At 38.2% G+C, this 26,039-nt stretch overlaps 2 protein-coding genes across 5 annotated transcripts in view; one reads left to right on the top strand and one right to left on the bottom strand.

Moving 5' to 3' along the window:
• Positions 1–26,039, top strand: part of ubr3 (ubiquitin protein ligase E3 component n-recognin 3) — a 120,736-nt gene that overhangs the window by 48,785 nt on the left and 45,912 nt on the right. For all 4 annotated transcript variants that reach the window (XM_067443213.1, XM_067443211.1, XM_067443212.1 and 1 more), the window contains 3 exons: positions 18,686–18,835; positions 22,092–22,225; positions 23,033–23,143. In XM_067443213.1, coding sequence (XP_067299314.1) covers positions 18,686–18,835; positions 22,092–22,225; positions 23,033–23,143 — 395 coding nt within the window. The remainder of the gene's footprint in view (positions 1–18,685; positions 18,836–22,091; positions 22,226–23,032; positions 23,144–26,039) is intronic.
• Positions 6,057–12,861, bottom strand: LOC137075781 (uncharacterized). The gene is made up of 17 exons (XM_067444735.1): positions 11,310–12,861; positions 11,050–11,189; positions 10,042–10,246; positions 9,837–9,941; positions 9,553–9,743; positions 9,242–9,383; positions 8,376–9,017; positions 8,168–8,230; positions 7,983–8,092; positions 7,770–7,889; positions 7,640–7,687; positions 7,463–7,546; positions 7,123–7,188; positions 6,452–6,966; positions 6,316–6,366; positions 6,173–6,217; positions 6,057–6,093 (listed from the first exon to the last, which is right to left on the bottom strand). Exons 1-14 carry the CDS (start codon positions 12,859–12,861, stop codon positions 6,847–6,849), a joined length of 3,588 nt encoding a protein of 1,195 aa, XP_067300836.1. The 3' UTR covers positions 6,057–6,093; positions 6,173–6,217; positions 6,316–6,366; positions 6,452–6,846.

Raw genomic sequence — 26,039 nt, 5'->3', positions numbered from 1 at the left:
AAATTGGACCAGCATTTTGAGCATCTGTGCATATGGTAATGAATCTCAGAGCAGTACTGGGCGGCTTTCTGCAGTAATAAGAACAGAGACAGTGAAAACGGGGAAGGTGTTTATAGAGGGATATGAGTTTATTTGATCCATAAAATCATTAAAGACAATTTAAGTGACAATAATATAGTCTCTCGAAGCCAGGGTTGCGGTCGGCATATAGTCTGGTCAACTTTGAAGCTGATTTTCACCACTTAGACTGGAGGAGCAGACCATCTGACATGTAAGCAACCAATCAACCACAGTTTGCTATGTGACATTTATGGGCAGATGTATCTGAAATGTTTGATGCCACAATAAAAGCCCAGATTGTAAAAAGTCACCATTTCTGTGCAGCAGAATCGCATTGAAGAAATGAAAGGGAATGTGTGATTCATTCAAAGAGCAGTTCACAATCAATGAATAGCGCACATTAATGAACTAATGCTGATGAATAATGACTGTGATCTTTGGGAAGTTTATATAGTAATATGTTTTAGACGGTTGTAACGATACATATCTTATCTCCCTTATCTGAACTTTAATAAGAGCAGCCTGCAACTGCAGTTACTCAGAGTGGAAGTCGTCATAGTTGGGTTAACTTTCATAGCGGTGAATGAGAGAATACATTAAATATATTTTTTTGTGTGTTCCCATTTGCTCCAATAGCAAAAGAAAAACGCCACTAGTGATTTCGCAACTTTCAAAAAGAGGCAAAAATAGTGAGATTGATAACGGCAATCCTGTAGACACTGTGATAGAAACACCCTCACAGCAGCGGTAACTTGTTTTTTGTAATTTGATGCAAAAACAACACAAATACTTTATACTAAAATTATTGTATACTTTATGTACATTTCAAAAAAAATATATATATATTTTTTTTTTGCAGGATTTACGATATTGATGACCATTAAAGGTCTTGTTCTTTGCGATTCCATCTTTCAAACTTTAGTTAGTGTGTAATGTTGCTGTTGGAGCAGAAATAATACCTGTAAAATTATAAAGCTCAAAGTTCAATGCCAAGCGAGATATTTTATTTAACAGAAGTTCCCTTTCAAAGCCTACAGCGAACGGCCGGTTTGGACTACAGCCCTGCACTTCCTGCTTTAATGACGCAACTAAAACCGTTTGTTGACGAACCCTCTGCCCACAAGAACACGCAGATTCGGGGGCGTTGTCCTTTTGCTCTCGCAGGTCGAGAATAGGAAGCGTTGTTTTTATAGAGTGTGTTTGTCGCCATGCCATTTAAACGCTGTTATTTTCATAGACAGTAAAAGAAATGGACAGAGCGATCCCATTGACGTCAACGGCGAAAAAATGAAGTCAACCTAGGAGCACTCACTTCCTGATGGCTGAGCGAACTGCGCCGGCTCAGACTGAGCTTGACGACGTAGATGTGACGTGAGCCTCCTGTCTGACAGCTGTAGGTCTTCTAGTAGTTGTGGAAAGTGAAATCTGAATCACGTTGTTTAAATGTTTTGTCCCGTTGCTTTTGGCTCACTATGGGCTTCTCTCCATTCTTCCCCCTTGACTTTATCAGACTTTATGTTTCCACGTCCCCCCGACTGTCTCATAGACAGTAAAAGATTGCCTGCGAGCGTCTCCTCAGGTCTATACGGTAATTTCTCAACTGTGCGACAGAGTCGCGTTGGTTATGACGCAATCGTTAGCCTATTTTTACAAAAACAGCTTCTGCGGGGCGATAGTGTAAGATACAAGGTAACGGAGCCTTTTATGCATTGTCGTGTTTCTTTAGAAATAAACAATAGACAAATGGAGTCTTTAAACGTCTCAGATGTAAAGTTATTCACTGTCAAAGTGACTCAAACATGAATGGGAGTCAATGGGATGCTAACAGCAGGTGATGGCTTGGTTAGCAATGGCAGCCCCTATGGGTGGAACGCTTTCCGAGTGCTAGATAACCCCCTTGAGGTTATTTTCATCCCGGAGTCAAATCACCTTTGTTTGGCCTTCCCACGGACGCTGTACCTAGAGATCAATGGCTACAGTTTATAGTTAACTTGGTTCCAGAAAATTATAATCCGTAAGGATTCAGTTTATCAGTGGACATCAGCAGCACAGGCTTTATCATACGGATTCAACAGCACCGCCACAAACACTGAGTAACAGTGTTCATTAATGCCTGATCTGGGATCAGTAAGTTCTGATGTGTAGCCAATCATTCAAGTTCACACAGACTTTCTTTCTAAATCGTTTAAAACTGTCAGTCCTGCAGCTGGCCGTCTTGATGCATCAGTGAAGCAAGCCAGTGACTAAAACCAACAACTTCACATTGTTTCTGTTAGCAGCATGAAACAAATCTGTTATTTAAATGATTAAACTAGAGAGAGCATTCAAAGAACACGCCCCCTCCTCATTTCAAATGTAAAGATGTCAGCCAATCACAGCAGTGGGTGTTTTCACTGAACACTCACAGCAGACACGCCCCTTGAAACAGAGCATTCCAAACAGAGGGCTAATATCAGTATAGCAAAAATGCCTTTTATTTCTAAATTATGACATTTTTTGATGTAAAAACCATACAAACATTATAAGCACACCCCAAGACACATTATCAAACAATAAAACAACCCATGACATGGGACCTTTAAAACGCATCATCACAGTCTGTGAAAAGAGTCTGTAGTAAGTTGCAGACATTTTCAAAATAAGAGTCACGGTGTATTTCAAGCTTGTTTAAAATTAAGTCACGCATTATATATACTTTTTTGGTTATACAATAAACTATTTAATTTCATTCCCATTTCATTCATAATCAGGAGGAAAGATTAAAAATAGTATTTGAAACATTCATTAAAGAATCAGGGTTATAAATTAAAGTTATGAAGAATTTTAATGGTTTTGGTTAACTATTATAAGTTATAATAATTAACTAAAACCATTAAAAAATATTCATTACTTAAAATTAAATAAATGTTAACTGAAAAAAACATAAATAAATAAATAAACTTATTTTTTTTGAAAATATAATAATTTTCCACATTTTTAGCATAGCTTAGCATATTTCTATGAAACTGATCATTGCATAGATCATTGAAATCGGTCGAAACTTTACTTTATAAAGTTTTAAAAATGTATTTTTTTCTTACTCGAACACATCGATTCGCTTCAGAAGGCCTTTATTAACCCACAGAACTGTGTGGAGCACGTTATTTGACGGACGGATGCATTTTTATGGACTTCAAAAACAGAGCAACAATCCCTGCCATTATAAAGCTTTGATTAGCCTGGACTTTTTTTAATGCAACTGATTGTATTCGTCTGAAAGAAGAATGTCATTTAAACCTAGGATGACTTCGAGTAAATCACGGGCTAATTTTCATTTTTGGATATACTATCCCTTTAAGTTCAGGGTTCCCGCGGGGTCTTAAAAAGTCTTAAATTCAGAAAGTTACATTTAAGGCCTTAAAAAGTCTTAAAAACGCCCAGATTTTCATCCTAGGTCTTAAATTTAATTTACCAAAGTCTTAAAACTTTTACTTCCGTTCAGAAACAAAACCTTTTAGTTTTCTTTACCCGACTGCTTCATGCATTTTTACTCCTTACACTTTTCCTTCAGCTTTTCAGAAAGCTGCGATTGGCAAACGGAAAGCAAGAAATTACCGTAATAATCCATATTTTGGCAAAAAGCGCTATTTGTCTTCAAGGATTTTTTTTAAGCGCGCCAAATGTTGAGGATTTACGGTCAAATAGCGCTTTAATATGCTGGCGCCAACACTCGCATTCTAATAGGGTTAAGCGTAATGTATTCTGATGTATTTGATCTGACTGGGTGGGCAGCTGTCAATCTCAGGCCCAACCGTAGATCCGCCCCTATCATAGGTTGGTTGTTTTGTCTGGTATGCACTTGTGTCTACGCGCGTTTTCAAAGAACATGGGTCTTTGCACACTGAGTCCGATATTTTCGCGTGCGTTTTTTCATATTCGTGATCCGAAAAACTCGTCACGCACAGAGACCTTGCACACTGAGTCCGATGCTTATTAATGAATGTGTTACGGGGAAAAACGCAAAACAAGACAAAGTGACGTCTAGTGAGGATGATTTGTTTGTGCTGAGGAGATAATGGGTTCATCTAACGTTACTCCTGTGATCAATAATATCTGTCTGCAGAGCCACAGTTTTACCCCAGCCGCGGTTTTGACCCGCGCATGCGCAGTTTCACAACAGCGGTTTTGACTCGCGCATGCGTAGTTTCACTACAGCGATTTTGTTTTGACCCGCGCATGCGCAGTTTCACAACAGCGGTTTTGACTCGCGCATGCGTAGTTTCACTACAGCGATTTTGTTTCGACCCGCGCATGCGCAGTTTCACAACAGCGGTTTTGACCCGCGCATGCGTAGTTTCACTACAGCGGTTTTGACCCGCGCATGCGCAGTTTCACAACAGTAGTTTCATGCTGATACATTTGATTTTTAAATCTTAGTTCTGTCTTAAAACGATCTATTGATTATTGTTGCTCATGCTATTATTTTTTTTGCATCTGCTGTTGCTGAAGGCCTTTAGGCTCCTTTACTGAAATAAAACAATGAACACTTAAATCTTTTATGTTTTTTCTCCAAAAACGAACATCCTGGTATAATAAACGCACATTGTATTTCAAAGCTTGGTATAAAAAAAGTCTAACTTTAGAATAGACATTTAAAAGGTTTTTAGAATTTTATAATTATTAGTCTAACATCAAGATAACTAATTCCTTAAGTTGATTAATTTTGGCTGGGGTAAATGCATAAACTTGAACACACATAAAACTTACTTTTAACCAGGCTGAAAGTGTGAGCATATTATCAATTTGTTGGAGACAAAAACAAGAATACAATTTTATTTACAATTTACATTTTAAACATTTTATTATTGTACCATTACAATTGATCACTAACTATAAAATTAAACAAGTGCAATAAAAAAAAAAAAAAAAAAAAAAAAATTAAATTTCAGGGTTATAAAAGGATGACACTCTAGCATTTTTCTTGTCCCTAACCTCTGACATGAATAAGTGCATGTCCTCTTTGTTTTTGAATGTGAAATAAAATGGGGCCCTTATTTCATCATCCTCATCCAGAAGTTCCTCACAATGTGAACACAGTCGAGCAAGGGCATTCAGAGCATCTTCCTCCTCCATGCAGACAATACGTGGTGGCAAGTATTTGCTCTTCAACAGCTGGTGATTTTCCTTTAACCATTCAACACCTTCTCTGATGTTGCTCATCACATTCTCGTTCTTTATGAAAAATATTCCAAAATTAACAATTTTAGTTTCAGCAAATTAAAACTTTGAGTAAAAATATACACTACAGAACTCTACAGCATACCTCAAGATTCTGTGGTGGTGTGACCCCCTCCAGTGCTCCTATGTCATGCTCAATTTCCGCAGTTCCATTTCTTTGCTGTAGAATAGCACAATGTGATGTACTGTATTTCAATTGTCCACAAGACTACAATCATGTCAAAAAAATGTATCATTTAAAGAAGTGTATTATTTTATGCATATGCCATGCAGACCCAAATGTACTTCGATTTCACACGAGAGAAGTCAAGAATTTGTATCAACACTTTGCAGGAAAACATCAATGTGTGTATATATATATATATATATATATATATATGCGTGTTTTTTTTTTTTGTCTTACAAAAGCTTACCTGACGGTCAGTGAGACAGGACACAATCGCCATGGCCTCCTCAGCCCAGTGTGCAAACTGCCTTCCATGTCTGACAAAACACAAAAAGATACTACAATGAGAACATGAAGTTATGCAGAATGCAGCATGTGATGGTCAAGTGGTCAGGGTTCTGGGCTTCCAAATGGAACACCGTAAGGTTGTGAGTTCAATCCCAGAGGCTGTCACCAATCCAAACGGCACTTACCCCAAGTTGCTTCAGGGGGGACTGTCCCTGTAGTTAGTTCACTACAGGGTCACAGTCTCTTTGGATAGCAGTGTCTGCTAAATGACAAATAATAATAATTCGGATATCCTACCCTCCAAGAGCAAAATTCTCCATGAGGAGTAGGCACCACCACCTCCTGATGACTGGAATGTCATGCTGAGAAACAAGAAATACTTAAATGAATACTATGAATAACAGTAACAATAATAATGTAATGTGGATAAATAGGACTTACAGCAGTGAAATCCACAGGCTCATTCAATACGATGTGCAGGGCATACTGAAACGTATTCATTTTTGCAATATTATTATTAATATTATTGTTAGTTTTTCTATAGAACAGATTGGATACAGCCTAATAAAATTCTGGTAACTTACCATAATCATGAATACCCCACAGGATGCCATATCGAGTTGATGGGGGATATGCTGAAATGCAAAGAAAAGCAAAAGCAAAGAAATCAACTAGGACGTTACGGCGTGTTATGAAAATACAATGATACAATACCCTTACCTTGTTTTTCATTACGATCCAACGGCCTGGTGCTATTGTCATAGCAAATTTGCTGCAACATCAATGTATATATATTTTTTTAAACATCTGAATAATTTGTCTTACAACACTGCTGAACTGATTGCAGTGAAGACTATTTAATAACTTATTCTTGAGACCAACTGAACACATGCAAAGTACACTGAACAGCAAGCAAAAAGTATGGAGTACTGTGCAAGTTTTTGGCACTTTAGTTGTTCCACAAACATTTGTTTTAGATGGTTTAATACATATATTTTTACAAGTGCCTAAAACGTCTGTGTACTTACCATATTGTAGAGAACAGCAACCAATAAGCCAAACAAGCAAACCAAGAACATTTGAACAGTGGAACAGGGAATGTTGAACGGCTGAACTCAAGCCAAATTTATAATGGGTATGTAAAACCTGAACCACGCCACATATGAGCCATCACCGTAGCCATGAAGGTTTTTGGAGCAAAGAAAGTGCATCACTCTCTCTTTTGGCTTCAAGACCTGAGAAATACATCGTCTACAGGCGTGTAATATTCCATTTGATGACATTTCCTTAGCCTCAAAAGTAAAATGTTTCCCTGATAATTTTGTTTTTAATAATTCCATGATAAGTTAGTTGTACAGTGCAGTCCACATAATAAAACAAAATAAACCTACACACAACACCCAGTGCCCTGTTTTCCACACGGGGAGGAGAATCATGTCCTTAGATGCTACATCAACCTATTGAAATGAATATTGAAGAGAAAATGCATACAGGAAGTAGATATAACAGTTTTCATATTAATGGCCACAAAAAAACAAATGTGTTAAAGGAACACACCGACTTTTTGGGACTTAAGCTTATTCTGCATATCCCCTAAAGTTTGATAAGAGAAAAAAGACTGACGGAAATTAAAAGTTGTGATTTTCTTTGATCCCAAAAGTCGGCGTGTTCCTTTAAAGCATCAAAGTGAATTTGAAACAAAAATAAATTAAAAAGAAAGTGATCACTTACTGGAAGAGACAGATTTGGATCTGCTTTCAAAGGGGGCATCCAGGTTGCTATAACATAGGCATCAATGGCATGTACATCCTTTCCCTGACAATGAATCAATTCAATACTTATTAGAACTGAAACAATACGTAACATGCTAAATGTCTTCAGCGAGTGTAATCATCAATATCCATATACCTGATGTATTCCAATTTCGCTTATCATTTGGAAACAGCAATTGGCAATCTGTAAAATTGTTTCGATTAAGAGGCAATTATGTTCAAAATGTATGTGTAGCATTTCTTATGTGGCAGTAAATTGAACTTACTGTTGCCTCGACTTGTTGATGTAGACCCAATGACAAGAAGTCAGAGCGTTTCAGTGTGGTTGTGCCAACGTCTACTATTGGCTCATCTGGAGTCCTCTTTGTGTCCAGGACATAATCAAGCTTGAAACGATGTTCAGATATTCTCAAATATTATTTATCAATGAAAAAAAATCTACAATTTATTTTGGTGGTATATTTTATAAACATTCATACCAGTGCCTTCTGACCAGCATGTAAAGTGAAGTTCCATGATGCTCTTGTAGTACAGATGTTATCCAGGGATGTCAGGCTTCGACATTCATCACCACATACCGGAAATGTTTCTGGTATACAGAAAACCAGATTAAGCACATGATCCAGGACTTTACAGGCTAACATCCATCCAATGTCACTCTCACCAACTGAAATTGGCATCTGTGTAGGGTGTACTTCAGTAGGAATCTCAGTGGAAACTGCAGTTCCTAAAATAACAATTATAGCAGATTAATTTCTAATATAATTAATCTTAAAACAAATGATCTGCTGCAAGTCAAAGATATACATTTATTGAAGATATTGCCATAACAGCCTGCTATTTCACTGGCAAACATGGAACAGTTTGCTCACCCATCACAGCTTGGCCGTGGATGTTCATTGACACCTCTACTCCAAAAGTCTTCTGGATTCTCTCCAACCTTGCATTGTTTTTTTGTGTATTCATGTGGTGAACAATGTTCCTCATCAAGAATACATGGGTAGATGGTTGGCTCATGTTCAGGAAGTAGTTATATTTTTTAAGTTTTGCAAAAAACTGCTCTGCCACTTGGCTATTTACTTTCCCAGCCAGCTGTGGGACCAAGGAAATTTTACGCAGAAGATCCCTGTCATCTTTGGTATTCGCCTCATGGAACTTGTCATACAAGCAATAATGCTCTGCTGAGCCAGTCACTGGATGACCTCCCCTGTCCGGGACTATTTTGGAGCTTTCCAGCCAAGGTAATGATACCTTCACCTTTCCTTGTTTTGCCAGAGCTATTCTTTCTGCAGAAGGTGCCAGTAAGCGTCCTTCAAAGGGGCTAAAGGGCACCTTTTCAGGTTCCCTCAAGTTAGTGTGGGTGGCCAGTCCACGTGCAAAGTCATATATAGCCACATTCGGCATGTGCCTCCATGACAGAAGGATATCGGCAAAGTCACGTGGACTCTCAGAACGAATGTTGTGCTTTATGCTATACACAATCCCACATGGGCACAGGACGACTGCCCATCCTCCTGAGAAAATATGTGTTAATGCCACAAATAACAAGGGTTAGAAAAAAGAAATGGCTATTAACACATTATGTATGTAAATAGGTTTTACATGGCAAATCCTTTCCATTTCTACCAGGTTAAACCTCAAACAAGTAAATGTATGTGTTTGTACAATTTTTTAAATAGCATAACAAAGTATGCACGTTTCACCAACACTTTATATTTCAATGCAAAAATGGGATTACCTGAGGCAGCCCAAATTTTTTGAAATATTTTGTCGTAAGCATGTCTTGATTTCATCTCACGGGAAATTCTGAGAAGAATATCATTACGGGAACCTGTGGCATCTAAGCCACACTCTCTACACAGCTTTCGTAAAACTCCCACCTAGTCAACAATGTAAGACAACGAACAACATGTCAATATAAAGCAGTCCCAATAGGAAGAGATTAGGTTAGTTAAGAGTAATATAGATTTACTTCAAAATGCAGTTAGGCATCTATCCAGAAGTGCATCTATGTTTTGAGTAAGCATTGTTGATTCAATACAGACATACCTTTTGTTTAGAAAGCTCATCTGTTCGGCGGTCCTCTGTGACTGTGATCTCTTGCACTTCAGCTGCAGATTTTGGGGCATGTATTTTGGCAAACTCTGTATTGAGTACAATGTCTGACCTTGTGCGTGGACCGATCCATGGAGCCCAAAAGTTATAACTTGGTGGGACCAAAAATGGGTTCTCTTTTGAACCTTTACAAAATTCCAGAAAGTTATTTGTTAATACATCTTAGTCTATTATGCAAATGGTATTGGTATCATACGGTGTACTTAAGCTTTAATTACTTTTTACAAATCCACGACCAATCATCTCCATGGCCAAAGCATTCCAAAACATGTCACAATCCACTTCCCCATTGTAACTCTCAGGAGGATCTTCCAGATCACTTACTTCAGTAGTAAAGAAGAGAAACATAAAAACGATTTTCAATATTAATTTACAAAAAACTGACAACAGTTATATCAGTACATTAAGCAGAAACATACTTACTTGACAAATGGAAGGCACCTTTTTTGTGCAAATCCATTATGACCACAGCAGGGTGATCCCCACAGGTCACACAGGAATAGTTGTAGTCATGATCTGTGAGGGCCTCAAAGTGCAGATACGCATGGAGCACTGCATCCTTTGAGGGGAACTTTACTCCTGTGGTAAGCTGAAGGTAATCTACTGCTCTGCTGACTGCTGTATGTACCTGGATGGGGAAAAAAAATCACAATATATGTATTAGGGATGGCAAACGATTAATCTCGATATATAAAAGTTGGTTTACATAAGATTATATATATGGTAAATGGACTGCATTTATATAGCGCTTTCAACAGACCCTATGGCCATCCAAAGCGCTTTACATATCGCCTCACATTCACCCATTCATACACCGACGGCGATGTCAGCCATGTAAGGCACCATCCAGCTCGTCGGGAGCAGCTGGGGTTAGGTGTCTTGCTCATGGACACCTCGACACTTGGTCAGGTGGAACCGGGGATCGAACCACCAACCTCCTGGTTTGTAGACAATCTACATGAACCACTGAGCCACTGCCGCCCCATATAATCTTATGTAAACTTATGTAAACCATATATATATATATATATGTGTGTGTGTGTGTATATAAAAAAAACTACATAAAATTATATATGCAAAGTATTTATTGATGGGGGCTGAATACAAATGCACGCCACACTTTTCAGATATTTGGAAAAATGTTTGGACACCATTTATCATTTTCCTTTCACTTCACAATTATGTGCCACTTTGTGTTGGTCTATCATATAAAATTCCAATAATATAAATTTTTGTTTGTGGTTGCAACGTGTCAAAATGTGTAAAAGTTCAGACGTATGTATATGTATCAATATTTTATATATAAATGCTGTTTTGCCGCTCTTTGATGTAAAATGAATTTAGGCTAATTTGGGCTCCCTATATAGTTTACACTTTAAGCAACTTTAGGTTATAACTTTTAGTTATAATTTAGATATCCAAAGACATTACCTGAAGTAGGTTTCTCAATGAGACACACAAGGGCAGGTCTAGCAATATCCGGTCACTGAAATTGTGCACACCGTCTTTCCACTCTTGGTAACGGTAACACAAGGCACAGACTGGGCAACGTTTGCAGTAAGTGGACACATCTAGTGATTGGATGATTCAACAGGAGATACAATAACGTTAACTGAGCAATATGTTTACATATTAGGCACATTTGTCAGAGCATGACATTGTAAAAGCTGCTGGATAGAATTGTAACCTACCTTCAATAATGCCAAAGCTGGTGAGGATTCTCGCTTTGTCAGTGATGAGGATCGGTTCACTGAGAGGCACATTCCCTGGACACCTCTGGCATATCATTTCCTCTGGAACCAGTTGTTTTGGGTACTGGAGTTCTTTTGATGGGAGGCGTAAATGATCAGGCAGCACAGCAGGAAGCTTCTTGTCTTTTAGTATGTATTTCACCATACTGCTCAGGCCATCACCTTTTGGTGGATACAATGGACTGGTCACTCCCTCCTCTGTCCCGCCCAGACATTCATGCTTGTCTGTTTTACCAACTGAATCCACCGCTTCTTCTGTGCTTCTGACTGTCCTAAACAATTCAGGCTGCTCTTGGAAAAAATGCCACTTGGCCACATAAATATGTGGACAGGAACGTTTTGTTTTTGAACATGGACAATGCCACGAGTTTAATTTGGTGTTGTACACCACCATAACTCGTCTAAGAACACTGTAATAGGACACTGTGGGCTCAAATACAGATACTATTTTCTTGATTTGAGGAAATCCAAAATTTAGGCACACAGATAAAGGGACATTGTTCTCTCTGGATAGGCTTTGCCGGGCAAGGCAATTCTTCCTGGTTTCTTCAGTAAACCATTTGGTTTGCACCATCTTTGCCAGTGAATCCTCCCGTAGTGTGTCAAGCTTAGCTGTGTTGGTACAGTAAGTGACTGACCTCAGATGTACACATCTATATGCTTTAATGCCACTCCTCCATGCCAAATCCATGTTTCCTTGACATTCTTGTGACTCACAGGTCACACGATGATTTTCACCCCATGTTTTATTCTGGACATGAAGAGGGACACTGTGACCAAGGAAAGTCTTTTGGACAGAATATATACCATTAACCTCATCAATACACTCACTCCTGAGGTGGCGTTTGGAATTCACGTCCAAAACCTGGTTGGTGTGCTTACGGTCAATGTGCTTTCTAATGTTACGTTTATTCATAACCACATTGCACATAGGACACCTTTCCCGGACAACTGGTCTCACATGGACTCTTGTGGCTGCATGAATGCCATGGTCAGCTGACTCTGCACTGGGTTCTGAGGTTGACTCTGCACTGGGTGGACAAGGCACTGTGCTGGCAGAACATGGCTCTGAAAGTGGCACTGAGGTTGACTCTGCACTGGGTGGACAAGGCACTGTGCTGGCAGAACATGGCTCTGAAAGTGGCACTGAGGTTGACTCTGCACTGGGTGGACAAGGCACTGTGCTGGCAGAACATGGCTCTGAAAGTGGCACTGAGGTTGACTCTGCACTGGGTGGACAAGGCACTGTGCTGGCAGAACATGGCTCTGAAAGTGGCACTGAGGTTGACTCTGCACTGGGTGGACAAGGCACTGTGCTGGCAGAACATGGCTCTGAAAGTGGCACTGAGGTTGACTCTGCACTGGGTGGACAAGGCACTGTGCTGGCAGAACATGGCTCTGAAAGTGGCACTGAGGTTGACTGCTTAGTCTGGCACACAGTTAAATGTTTTTTAAAGTCTTCCTTACGCAGCAGCATAGACTGACAGTACATGCAGTGGTAATGGAGTTGTGATCTACAGCCTAAGCCACACCGGTGAATAGTGTATCCTGTAACATAAGAAAACATACTCAATGAAATGTTGGGTCTGTGTTCTGGTCAAATGTGTACGATTTACAATTTTTCATTTAATCTGATTGTCATAAGGTTCCATGCTTTTTGTTCACACAATGACATATGAACACACAACATACATTTGTATTACAAAACAGTTTGTGATAAGGAGCACAATATGTTTTATACGAGTATTTGTTTAAGTCAAAATGGTCCATATATTATGTTTTTTTCTTAAAAAAAAGAAAAAAAAAAAGCCATACAAAATAAACAGAAGTTCAAAACTTGTGCTGTTCACAATAATTTAAGTTGCTAAAAATATACATCACATTTGATGATAGTATATGATTTATAAATTGTTATAGTCAAAATAATCCATCATGTTTTACTCAAAAACTAGTATTTTTTAGTACATTTACGCGCCATAAATAACTAAGTTCAACTTGTTCATAAAAACATACATTGATATATAAAAAAGATCTATCACAACATTAGGTGATAATAAACGTATTATTACGAATTTATAATCTGCTATAAAGGGGCAGTCATTTTGGACAGGGAACACAAAACTAGTTAACGTTACCATGAAATGAACACAACGGGGGTAACGTTACAAAATAATATCTGTTAAGGATGACAAGACATTGTACAGGCTACGTTACTTAACTTAGTTATAGCTACTTATCGATAACTATTTCACGCAGAATACATTAGCATTAGCTTTCTAAAGTTCTAACAGTTGGCTAACTTAAAGTTAGCGTCACTTACCTTCGTGTTGGACTGCCCGGTTAAAATGTGATTTAAGATGGCGCTTGAGGTGATTTTCTCCAGATGGTTTATAATGTTTAATCGAGCAAAACGGACAGTGGAATTGGTCGCAGCAATATGAGCATTTAGAATAATTCGGGAAATTATTCCCCTCCAGTACCGTAACATGCATCTTCTCGAAGAAATGTAAGACTCTCGCGACGCAATGCGCATGCGCGGTCAGAACTGCTGTGGTAAAACTGTGGTTGGGGTAAAACTGTGGCTCTGCGGCTCTGCAGTCAGACCCTTCTCCCTGTGATCGCGTAGAGAGGAGAGTTTCCCTATCAAGCGGGATTATCCAGATCGACCGATTCAAAGTTGCAGTTTCAGTGGCTCAGTTTGATGCTTTGCTAGCGATACTGGAGACATATTTAAAAGAAGACCACTAATTTCTGTGAATCAATTGATCCCGAACACCTGGCAGTATGTCTATGGATCCGATCACACACACACACACACACACACACAGACAGACAGACAGAGCTTTACAGACCCTTACGAAACAAAAATATATTGCAATATATTTGAAAATATCATGCAATATATTCACATATAACGTTATGGGATTTAATATTTATATTTTCCAATATATTGTAATATATTGAAAGCGGCCATCATTTGTATATTTTCCAATATATTGCATGAATATATAATATATTTTATAATGCCATCAATATATTATTCCATATATTAAAATATATTTCAAGAAAATATATTGGTAAATATATTTTCCTTTCGTTAGGGGAGACTTGATGTGCTATAATTATAGCTGTGATATAAAAATATTTGTAGCATTTTTGCTAGAATAATATGTATGGTGGCTCTGAGTTGTCAAAACATCTCAAAATGCGTTTTTACGGATGCGAAAACGCAGAAAATCGAACCTGTTCCAAAAAATTTTTTGACGCACGAAAGTTTCGGAGGCAGTGTGCAAGCGTGATTGACATAACGTGAGGTCGAATTTATTTTTGGAAGTGCGTAAATTATTATTCTAGCAAAAATACCACAAATAATATTATTATATCACAGCTATAATTATAGCACATCAAGTCTCTGTAAAGCTCTGTGTGTGTGTGATCGGATCCATAGACATGCCAGGTGTTCGGGATCAATTGATTCACGGAAATTAGTGGTCTTCTTTTTAATATGTGTCTCCAGTATCGCTAGCAAAGCATCAAACTGACACTTTTAATCGGTCGGTCTTGATCCCGCTTGATAAGGAGGGGAAACTCTCCGCGATCACAGGAGTCTCTCCACATCTCCTCAGGACAAACAAATTATCCTCACTAGACCTCACTTTGTCTTGTTTTGCGTTTTTATCCCCGCAACGCATTCATTAATACGCATCGGACTCAGTGTGCAAGATCTCTGTGCGTAACTAATTTTTCGGAATACGAAAAACCGCATGCGAAAATATCGGACTCAGTATTTTGATATCAGTTTCTGAGTTTATTTAATGTTTCTATAACTGAATCAATAAAAATAGAATGTTTGAGAGTTTCTGAGATCATTTATAATGCTTTTAGTAATGCGTGGTGTTGGTCTTAAATTTCACTCATAATGGTCTTAAAAGGTCTTAAAAAGGTCTTAAATTTCACTCATAATGGTCTTAAAAGGTCTTAAAAAGGTCTTAAATTTAACTTACTGAAACCTGCAAGAACCCTGAAGTTGTATCTGCTTAACTGCTTTGTGATAAATACTTTATTTATTGGTGATCTGGTGGTCAGGTTCGTTCATTAATCTAGTTCACTCTAAAATCAGTCTGCAATAACCCGTGAGTTGGTGTATGCTTGTGTGTTTTTCTGAGGAACAAGGTCTCCTGGATGGAAATGGATGAATGGATTATCTAATCAACAAACTAGTTTCACCTTCATGAAATGTGATGTTTTGACCTGTTTTACTGTGCACAAATGTCACAAATTGTCCACACGTGACGACTAGTTGTCGTAGTATGTTGTATTATAGTGTTTTTTAGGACGTGTGTGTGCGTGTAGAGGGCAGCAGTACCTGGCAGGCCGCCTCAGGCAAACACTGTCACATTAACTTTCTAACACAAACGTTTCATTTCCCCATAGACTTCCTGCCACTATCAGTGCACCTTAAGCTATAAATCAATCCAAACACACACTGACATTTACAAAGCCTCTATTTGCTCTGAAATTGAACATGTTCTTTAACGTTTAGGACTACGAGTGATTTAGAAAATGTAATTAATGGAAGCAGACTTTTAATAATAAGTAACTACGTGCATTATATCTGTGTTGACTGGAATCTTTATACTATAGAGTTGAAGGTGGAAGCCAGTGCTTTGCTTGTGGTAGAGCTGCACGAATAAATGTTAAAAGTTTGAGATCTCGAATCGATCCGATCGCTTCAGTCTTTTCAACCACATGGTTATTATTTATGTTTACGATTATTCAAATTATCACAGAAGTACTGGAACTGGATTTTAGGGTCCAGTTCTCATTATGCACTAGTTGCTTATTAGCATGCATATTACTATTATATTGGCTGTTTATTAGTAATTATAAAGCACATATTAATGCCTTAATTCAGCATGACCTTATTCTACAGCCCTAATCCTACACAATACCTAAACTTAACAACTATCTCGGGAATCCTTTTGCAGAAATGACTGCTTCAATGCGGCGTGGCATGGAGGCGATCAGCCTGTGGCACTGCTGAGGTGTTATGGAGGCCCAGGATGCTTCGATAGCGGCCTTAAGCTCATCCAGTGTTGGGTCTTGCGTCTCTCAACTTTCTCTTCACAATATCCCACAGATTCTCTATGGGGTTCAGGTCAGGAGAGTTGGCAGGCCAATTGAGCACAGTAATACCATGGTCAGTAAACCATTTACCAGGTTGTGCTGAAAAACCAAATCTTCATCTTCCCAATCTTCCTCAGGGTCCGGTCACCTCTTCTCGTTGTGCAGCGTTTTTTGCCACACTTTTTCCTTCCCACAGACTTCCCACTGAGATGCCTTGATACAGCACTCTGGGAACAGCCTATTCGTTCAGAAATGTCTTTCTGTGTCTTACCCTCTCGCTTGAGGGTGTCAATGATGGCCTTCTGGACAGCAGTCAGGTCAGCAGTCTTACCCATGATTGCGGTTTTGAGTAATGAACCAGGCTGGGAGTTTTTAAAAGCCTCAGGAATCTTTTGCAGGTGTTTAGAGTTAATTAGTTGATTCAGATGATTAGGTTAATAGCTCGTTTAGAGAACCTTTTCATGATATGCTAATTTTTTGAGATAGGAATTTTGGGTTTTTGTGAGCTTTATGCCAAAATCATCAGTATTAAAACAATAAAAGACCTGAAATATTTCAGTTGGAGTGCAATAAATCTAAAATATATGAAAGTTTCATTTTTATCATTACATTATGGAGAATAATGAACTTTATCACAATATGCAAATTTTTTGAGAAGGACCTGTATGTGTGTATGTATGTATGTGTATATATATATATATATATATATATATATATATATGAAAAAACAAGCATGTATCACTTTATTAAAAGTAATTCTGATATTAAGGGAAATGCACTTTTATAGTTACAGACCGTTTAAGCGAGTGGTTGTCAAACCATTCTTCGAGCCTTACCATCACTTCACACGCCAAGAATATTAATTTCAGCTTCCACATACTGCACAAATACAAAGTGGTTCACACAACATTAGCTCTGCTGTTACTGCCTTTAATGCATGACCGCCTGAACCTTCATTAACTGTTTGTTAATTTAACCAGGAGAGTGCAAAAAAGTCATTCAGATCCACATTATATAACTAATTAAGTTTTGCCAATCTACTGAGCTTTTTCAGACTTTTATGCTTGGCTTCTCTTTTTTTCCTCTTTTTTAAAATAATAAATGTAAAACAAACTCCAAACCCTTACAAAAAAGTACTGTGGTGGGACCATGGCTCAGTGGGATGCCATGGTAATGAATGAAAGTATCTAAAGAATCCCATGATACTTTTTGTGTTTTTTTTTTTTACTATGTGCTTCAAACTTTATCAGTCTTTCAAAAGTTTCTGATGAAGAATCGTCATCAAAAAACTGAATATTATGGGTGATCCCTGATACTTTATCTAAATTGATGTTCTCATCTGATCTCTGAAGCTTATTAAGCTGTTTTTTTGTCTACGGATTTGTTTTGTTTTTTAAATACTTTTTATTGTTGAATGAAAGAGCATTTATAATCAACATTTCTCTTAACTCATCAGAAATCTTGAATGCATTTTTTTGGGTTGGAATGTTTCGTATTGCACTCTGGGATTGCGTTCTCTGTAAGGGATTCACGTGATGCTTCCCTAGAATTTGGCCAAAACAAAGAATCTTGAATGGCAGCCATATTTTGCATGTCTATGTTGTGGAACTCCTTTTATACCTTTGATGCCTTAAAGGTACAGTATGTAATATGGAAAGCTGCTGGTTGAAATGGGTGTGGCAGTTCAAATTCACAAAATATGAGTTTGTTTGCCCCGCCCCCTCCTCCTCAGACTCAACGCTCATGCGGGTGTCCAGATTAAGAACACACAACAGGAACGAGTGCAATTGACAATGAAAAGTGACAAGCCTTGCATTTATATTTATTTACATTTTAATATGCCTCCAATCATGGGGCTTTTTAGATTGATGCCGATTCTTTTTAGTTCTTATGGAATCAGTGGGCAAAAAAACAAACACATTACGACATGGACCGCACATTTTAAAATACAATAAGTATTTGAACTTGGCATGTTTCCTCAATCTCTGTACATAGAACGCTATTTTATGCTTTAGTACAGTCAAAAAAATTCCATTCAACACCTTTAAAACCTCTAAAATGCTGTATATGTGGGTAGATCACTAGGTTTTGGAAAGAAACTACTTTTATTTAATGGGAGATTTGATGATCTCAAAGACTCCTTTCATATGTTATCTGACTTTTGCTTTGTATGATTTTCTGTTGAATAGAGTCGCCTGAAGCAGATGCAGTGATGGACATGGGCTCGGCAGAACCTTTGGACTCTGAAGTTCTGTATGACTGTGTGATCTGTGGTCAAAGCGGTCCGTCCACTGAAGACAGACCCACAGGACTGGTGGTACTGCTGCAGGCTTCATCAGGTATCACACACTCCAATATGAACATCTGCTGTGTGTCAGTGGCTATGTCAACATTGGCCAGTATTGGTGTATTTTAGGCCAGCATTGAAACGGATGACATCAAGGGCTTCTGGTAATGAAAAATGTTAATAGAGGTGGGAGAAAAAAGTGCAGTGTGATTCTCCCCTCAGTGATTTTCAGAATTGATTTGAGAAAGTTTGAATGGAATTACAAGGGCAATCGCGGGCTTCACTGCACAGGATATGTGCTGTGAGAGAGCGTGCTTTGCTTGATGTTACGCTTAAAGTGTGCATTCTCGCCTGCCGCCGCCCAACAAAGTATCGTTTGGATTGCAGTAGAATTATGAAGTCAATACATGTCCACTTTCGACTAAGTCCAGAGGTAGTTGAAAATGCATTCGACTAAATTGCTTTCGTAGTGTAAACGCTCATGTGCTCGAATGCTTTCGAACAACCACAAAAGAAGCCTTCTCTCCGCCTACTGACCTAATGCAGAAACATTATGGGAAGCGCGCTGGCCAGACGGGATATAAACTCTTTGCCTGAAGACCTAAGTTTCTTTTAAAGACGAAAAATGTACCCAAGAACAATGTTCTCTTACCATTCCTGATTTCTAACACAGATATAAGATTTCTTTCTGTCAGAGCAGAAACCAAAGCTAAAGTTCTCTGCGTTCATATGTACATTTTGTGCGTTAGATAAAAAGGATAAAAAAATTTTTTTAAAAACATGCGTTTACCTGCCCACACACCATTCCCTTTAAGAAATCATGATGGAAGTGGTTTAAAATGTGGACAAAAGAGACGGATTAAAGCGCCAGGTGCAAACGGGTCTACTTGTGACCAAAACGCATCCGAATATCAGGTCTAAACAGGGCCTGTGATGCAATTGTATCTCAGAGCCTAAACCAAGTTACGTGATGGTATATAGAGTCTGTGGTACTTTGGTCTGTACAATTGAGCTCAGTATATTTGGGTGTCATCTGCTTAGCAATGTTGTTGTATTGCATTTGGAAGCATATAGAGATACAAATTTAGAGGTTTCAAGGATTGAGCCCTGGGGTTTCATAGTTACCGAAGCCTTTAACTCTTACGGATCTGCACAGTTTAAGGGCTCTTCTGAAGGTTTGACATGCTCTAACATTTGTACTTTTTTCAGTTGCTTAAAACATTTTAATGGCAAAAGTGTCATGCTGTATTCAGCACAAACTATGCTACCATAATATATGAGGTAGAGGTAGAGATTGTGTTCTGGGGGGTTGTTTTTATTGTATGCATGCACAAATAAATGTAGAAACTTAACAGATTATAATGATGTATAAAACTTGCCTGAATGACCAGAATCGACAAGTATTTTGAGTCTTTTTCGCACTGATAAGAAGAAAAAAAATGAGGTTAAGTTGCCGGCGCCTTTGCCGATCTCAGAGAGCTACCATGCATGCTCCTGCTTTCTAAATGGCATCCAAGCAGACACTATAAAAAAGTCGCAACAGATCTTTTTTTCTTTATTGTACATTTGAATGTAATGGCTATGTTGGGCCGGGACTTGGTTCTATGCGTCAGTTGCATAGAAAAAGCAGATGAACGTGCGGTTGCAGAATCAAAGAGAAGTCCTGCATAGCATTGATATTTCTGTTGTTTTCAAATAAAATTTTGATTAACATTAGTCAAAACTTTTTATTTATTTAACGTACATTGATGAATTATCCCACAATAATAAGATCTATAACGGTCATCCTCTTCTTAATACAGTGCAGTCGCCCTGTCCCATGTGCAGAAAAACACCCCCAAAGCATGATGCTAACACCCCCATGCTTCACTGTAGGGATGGTGTTCTTGGGATGGTACTCATCATTCTTCTTCCTCCAAACACGTTTAGTGGAATTATGACCAAAAAGATATATTTTGGTCTCATCTGACCACATGACTTTCTCCCATGACTCCTCTGGATCATCCAAATGGTCATTGGCAAACTTAAGACGGGCCTGGACCAAAAAATAACAAATAAATATATGTATGTATGTGTATATATTTTTTCAGAAAACATAGTTTCAAAGCAGATGAAACTGTATTGTCTACTCCTATGTAGTGAGCATCACTAGTTGCGTTTACATGGAGCACTGTAATCGGCTTAAAAGTCCAATCCGAATGAAAATGCTCCATATAAACACCTCAATCGAAATAAAAATTCCCAAACCAATTGAATTTGTAATCGGTTTGAGAGGGGTGTGATAAACCTTTTCATGAACCGATGAAACGAATAATTTAACCATGTAAACAACCTGACCGGATTAGTGTGCGTCCTTATATGACGTGATATACAGCGCGCGGCTTCACCACTGACCGCGGGCCACGCTCACACGCAGGCTATAATGTTGAGAGGAAAGTTAATTTTTCTGAGGGGTAATGTTAATTATAAACCGTTAATATATAAAACCGTATTAGTCCTGGTGGCTGTTGAGAGTTGCTATGGCATCCGTGAACACATTCCAGCTGCTGGAGAGGACAGCGTCGACATTTCTGAAGCGGCAGACAAACTGCTCTGTGATGATTGCGATTGAAAGTCAGCATATTTAAACCCAGATCGGTTTAGATAACGTCTCATGTAAACAGTCCACTAAGTCTTTCAATCCGAATGATTTTAATCGGAATAACAAAAAAGTGCGCATGTAAACGTGGCTACCTATCACCAATAGGACGGTGTGTAGGATTACAGCTTTCCATCTGCAGGTTCAGGTTGTGGTCCAGATCACTGGAGCTGTTTAACTGCATTAAACCACCCACTTTACTCTACTTGTTTTAACAACAGGGTTTGAATTGCTTCATTCATCAAGTGCTGTGACTTCTCAGCAGGTGCTGTGATTAAATTAACATTGCGTTTTATGAATAATCTCTGGTCTTTGATTTGTTTGATATGTGACTTTAGTACTCATGAAACGCATCAAGGTCAAGCTGGCAACTTTCTAGCAGTCAGGTCTGACTCGGTAGAGAAATTCTCTGCCGGAAATCAACAGTCCTTCCAGATTTGATGGACTAACAGACTGCTGATTTTGGTCTGTTTTTAATGTTTTTGGCTGAGTATTCAGTATGGTAGGATTTGCGGTCAGCAAGCATCGGCATAGACGTGCCTTACAGTTTTGACTTTGACATGGTACTTCATTATAGTATGCAAATGTTGAGTGCAATACATGTGGTGATTGGCAGCTAATTAACATATGATTGCCAGTTCTAAAGAGTGTGTATGTGTGTGTATTCCAGTGTTGGGGCACCGTTGTCGTAGTGACACGCCAAAGCGATTGCCTACTACAGATGAGGAGCACATCTACCCCGAGGACACATGTGGAGCGACCAATGATGTTAGACTGTCCCTTATGCAACGCTACTTTAAAGATGTAAGTGCCATATATAAACACATCAATAACAACTTACAATAACATCTTTGTAACACACTATAACGCATATATAAAACTATAAGCATTTTCTTTCTTTTATTTGTTTGAGACGCCAGAATGTTTTTTACTTCTACACTTATACACTACAGACGGTCATACAGGCACAACCTCAATATGGACACACACACACACACACACTTTAATGCACTATACCACAATAAATGACAGTGCTGTCGTTACCTCAGTAAAGCCTTGTTAGGCACACTGTGACATGCAGTCAAATCAATTTCTCATGTCAGATTGCTTTTATAAAATGAGCAATTAAAACAAACTATTCTTCTGCCAATCTGCAATTTTATAATGCTCATATTCACAACTCTATACCGTTTTATACCACAACTGTATACTCCATCATTCTTTCTGTTGTCTTATTTATTCTCTCATTCTTTTCATTTTTCTCTTGATCTATATTTAACATAATTAAAGTGTTAATTCACTTAAAAAGAAAATAATTTATAGTTTTTGAACTGTTTACACTGTTTTTGCTTCTACATATATAGTGTTGCCACAACTGGAATTTCCAACTTTACCTTGAAATATACTGATATTCGATACCAAAGAGAAAACTGCCATATAACTGCCACTGCCATATACCGCCATACAGATCATTTCTCATAATATTTGGACGTCGACAAAAATAAAAAACACAAAGAAAAAGCTCTGTGTTCAGTCAAAGAGTTTAATTGTGTTGTTAAAAGCCACTCATTAGGTCATGATTGCTCTTTTGTCATGTTTTCAAATTCCCAGAGTTCCTGTCTGCAGTCCGTGTCTGTTGGCTGGGACGGGGGTGTATACGTGCAGACGTGCGGCCACACTCTGCATATAGACTGTCACAAGTCCTACATGGAGTCCTTACGGGTGAGAATCAAGCCATTTATCATCCATTTGGAGCCGTTATTGAGGAAGTCTTACTGCGATTAGGAAAAGTGTATGTGTAGTGGCCCCACTCTCACAGTCCACCTATCATTTGAACAGTTCTTAATGATTTAACCTAACAGATTATTCTGGGATCATTCATCCAGATGTCTGATATGAAGTGTCTTCTGATCTAGTGTCCGTCAGGCCAGGAGTTTGACTTCCTGTCAAAGACATATTCAGTATTCATTGTTCACACAGTCTGTCAGCTGTATTCCAGACCTCAGTTCATCATTTCTGAAGATGTCCCATGGCACCGCAGCCTTGTGAACCACAGACTCACACACATGACAACATCAGTTTATCTACTGTTTTGTCTACTCAAAACTAATTTTAAGGACTAATTTTGTGTTTTACTTTTGCTGGTACATTTGACAATACTTTCCATGATATACAAATGTAGAATGTCTTTTTCTAGACAAAATCGTGAGCTATTATTTCAGACTCTGACCTGTCATTAGTGGTCCATCCATCACGGTTTCTATTCTCAACCGAAACTTTGAGAGGAGGGTTGCACTTTATTTTACAGTACATGCACTTACACTGTGTACATGCCTTAGAAAGTACTGGGTAATATAAGGTAATTACATGGGTTAGTTGAAGTTTCAGAGTTAGTACTTTGCATTATTACTTTGAATCGCTTTATTATATACAGAAAGATGGTGCACTCATATTACTATGAATGGTTGAAACTGCAATATGGTACAGTATATAATATATATTTTTTTATGTTTCCCAATTCAAAGAGATAGGAGCTGCACTAGTGCACTTACATGCCCGAGAGAGGCATCTCAGAGATGGCCGCCAAGTGAAATGACTTGTCTTGAAAGGACTTTGGTATTACTCAGTTATTGAAATTACCATAATAAGTACATTGCATGCACTTGGGGAGCATGACTGTAAAATAAAGTGGTACCGAGAGGTGTGTTGTGGTTGTGCTAATAAGGGCAGTTTGACACCACCATCTGCTTAATAATCTGTAACATGAGCTGTGGCGCTTAGGGAGAGAGAGGGGGGTTAGGCAAGGCTGTCCCTTTAGCTCTGGAGTAATCGGCACTTTAGTCTTAGCCTCAGGAGATACTCACAAACCCCCAAAGACTGATGCATATAACACACAAAACACTTCCTCAAAGTCATGAAATTATGCAGTTTATAGTAACAACATCTGTATGTGTGCTTATACTTTTTTTGCCTGGTGAGAAGAGAAATTAAAAAAATATCCCATAGATTTGCATTTGCAAAGTTTCCACCGACTTTGTTCTGTTCTGCACAAAGTGAAAATGCTTAAAAGAAATGAGCAGAATATGCTTTCTCTGGCCTGTTTTCAACCAATTGTCCTTTAACTGATAAAATTGTGTGTGATGACATCATCCGAATTGTAGTTTTTGGGTTTCACAAAGAAAAAAAAATCTACCCTTGAGCCAGTTCCATACATCATTTTGTGTATATCGCAAATTCTTTGTCTTTTGTATTCCTGATCTCCCCAAAACCTTGTACAATGGATGAAAGTAATTTGGCCATTTTACAGCTTCCTAATTCCACAAAGAATTGAAATAAATAATCTGCATGTAACCGCCTTTATGCGATGAAACACATTTTCCAGTATGCAAAATGTTTTTATGGGACAATAAAACTGATAATGTTGAGAATTTGATTTTTGTAAGTTAGATGTTACACCTTTGAACAGTACCCAGTAACAATGCTTTAATAGGAATGACATAAGGATGTGGGTGCATATGCAATTCTCTCATGTGACCGATTTATTTGTGTTAAATCCCACTTTTTAAACAAATGTTTTTTTTTGTGCAACGTGCAGTATCAAAATAGAATGTATGCACTGAAGTTAAAGATTGTGCCGACACGTCCAAAGTTTTATCAATAATTTACATTAGCTATATCAGTGTTTCTCAAACTTTTTCAGCCCAAGGACCACTTTATCTTCCAATGTTTTTCTGAGGACCACCTACAGAATCCCACTCTAACACGCCCCCAAAAACCAACAAAATAGGAAGGATAAGCTAAATTTAAGTTTAATATGCAACTGTTTCAAGTCAAAAACGAATTATTCAAACACAAATGCAATGATATGATCAGAAATTATTATATACATTTTTTTTGTCTAATTTGAAAAAGTAAATGTGAAATGAGTTGCAGCTTAATATGAACAACAAACTGCACATATGAAGAAAAAAAAAAACTGCAATTAAACATATGGTAACAGCCTAGGTCCCACTTAATGCCATTCCGAAGAGACATTAGTTTAAAACTGAGGTGCTGGGTATAGGAAGTCTGTGGTTGTAACTATGGTAACAATAAAATGCTGAAAAGAATGCTCCCCTTAATGTCCAATATCACTGAAATTACTGGGATTTTACACATGAAACAAAAACGAGTACATTACAAAACTAATAGATCTGTGGATTTTAGATTTTGAGGTTTCCATCTAAAACTTAACGTGAATATCAATGAGATGGGTGATGCTGCTTTATAAGAGTGGTCTTTATAAACACTTGCCTAGTTTAGGTCATCTTTTCGCGGACCACACTTTAAGAATTACTGAGCTATATCTATTGGATGGAAACTTGGCTATTGCGAGACGACAACCATCCAGAAACACTATTGCACCGTCCTTCGGATGAGACATTAAACTGCGGTCCTGACTCTCTGTGGTCATAAAAAATCCCAAGATGTCCTTCGGAAAAAGAGTAGGGGATCCTACTCCTAACCTCGTAACCTCAGCATCCTGGACAAAATTTCCCATTGGCCTCTGTACATCATGGCCTCCTAATCATCCCCATATACTGATTGGCTTCATAACTTTGTCTCTTCTCCACCAATA

Source organism: Pseudorasbora parva, chromosome 5, assembly GCF_024679245.1.
Source record: "Pseudorasbora parva isolate DD20220531a chromosome 5, ASM2467924v1, whole genome shotgun sequence".
Taxonomy (NCBI): Eukaryota; Metazoa; Chordata; class Actinopteri; order Cypriniformes; family Gobionidae; genus Pseudorasbora; species Pseudorasbora parva.
Note: the sequence above shows the minus strand (reverse complement) of the source record. Positions and strands in the feature narration are given on the sequence as shown.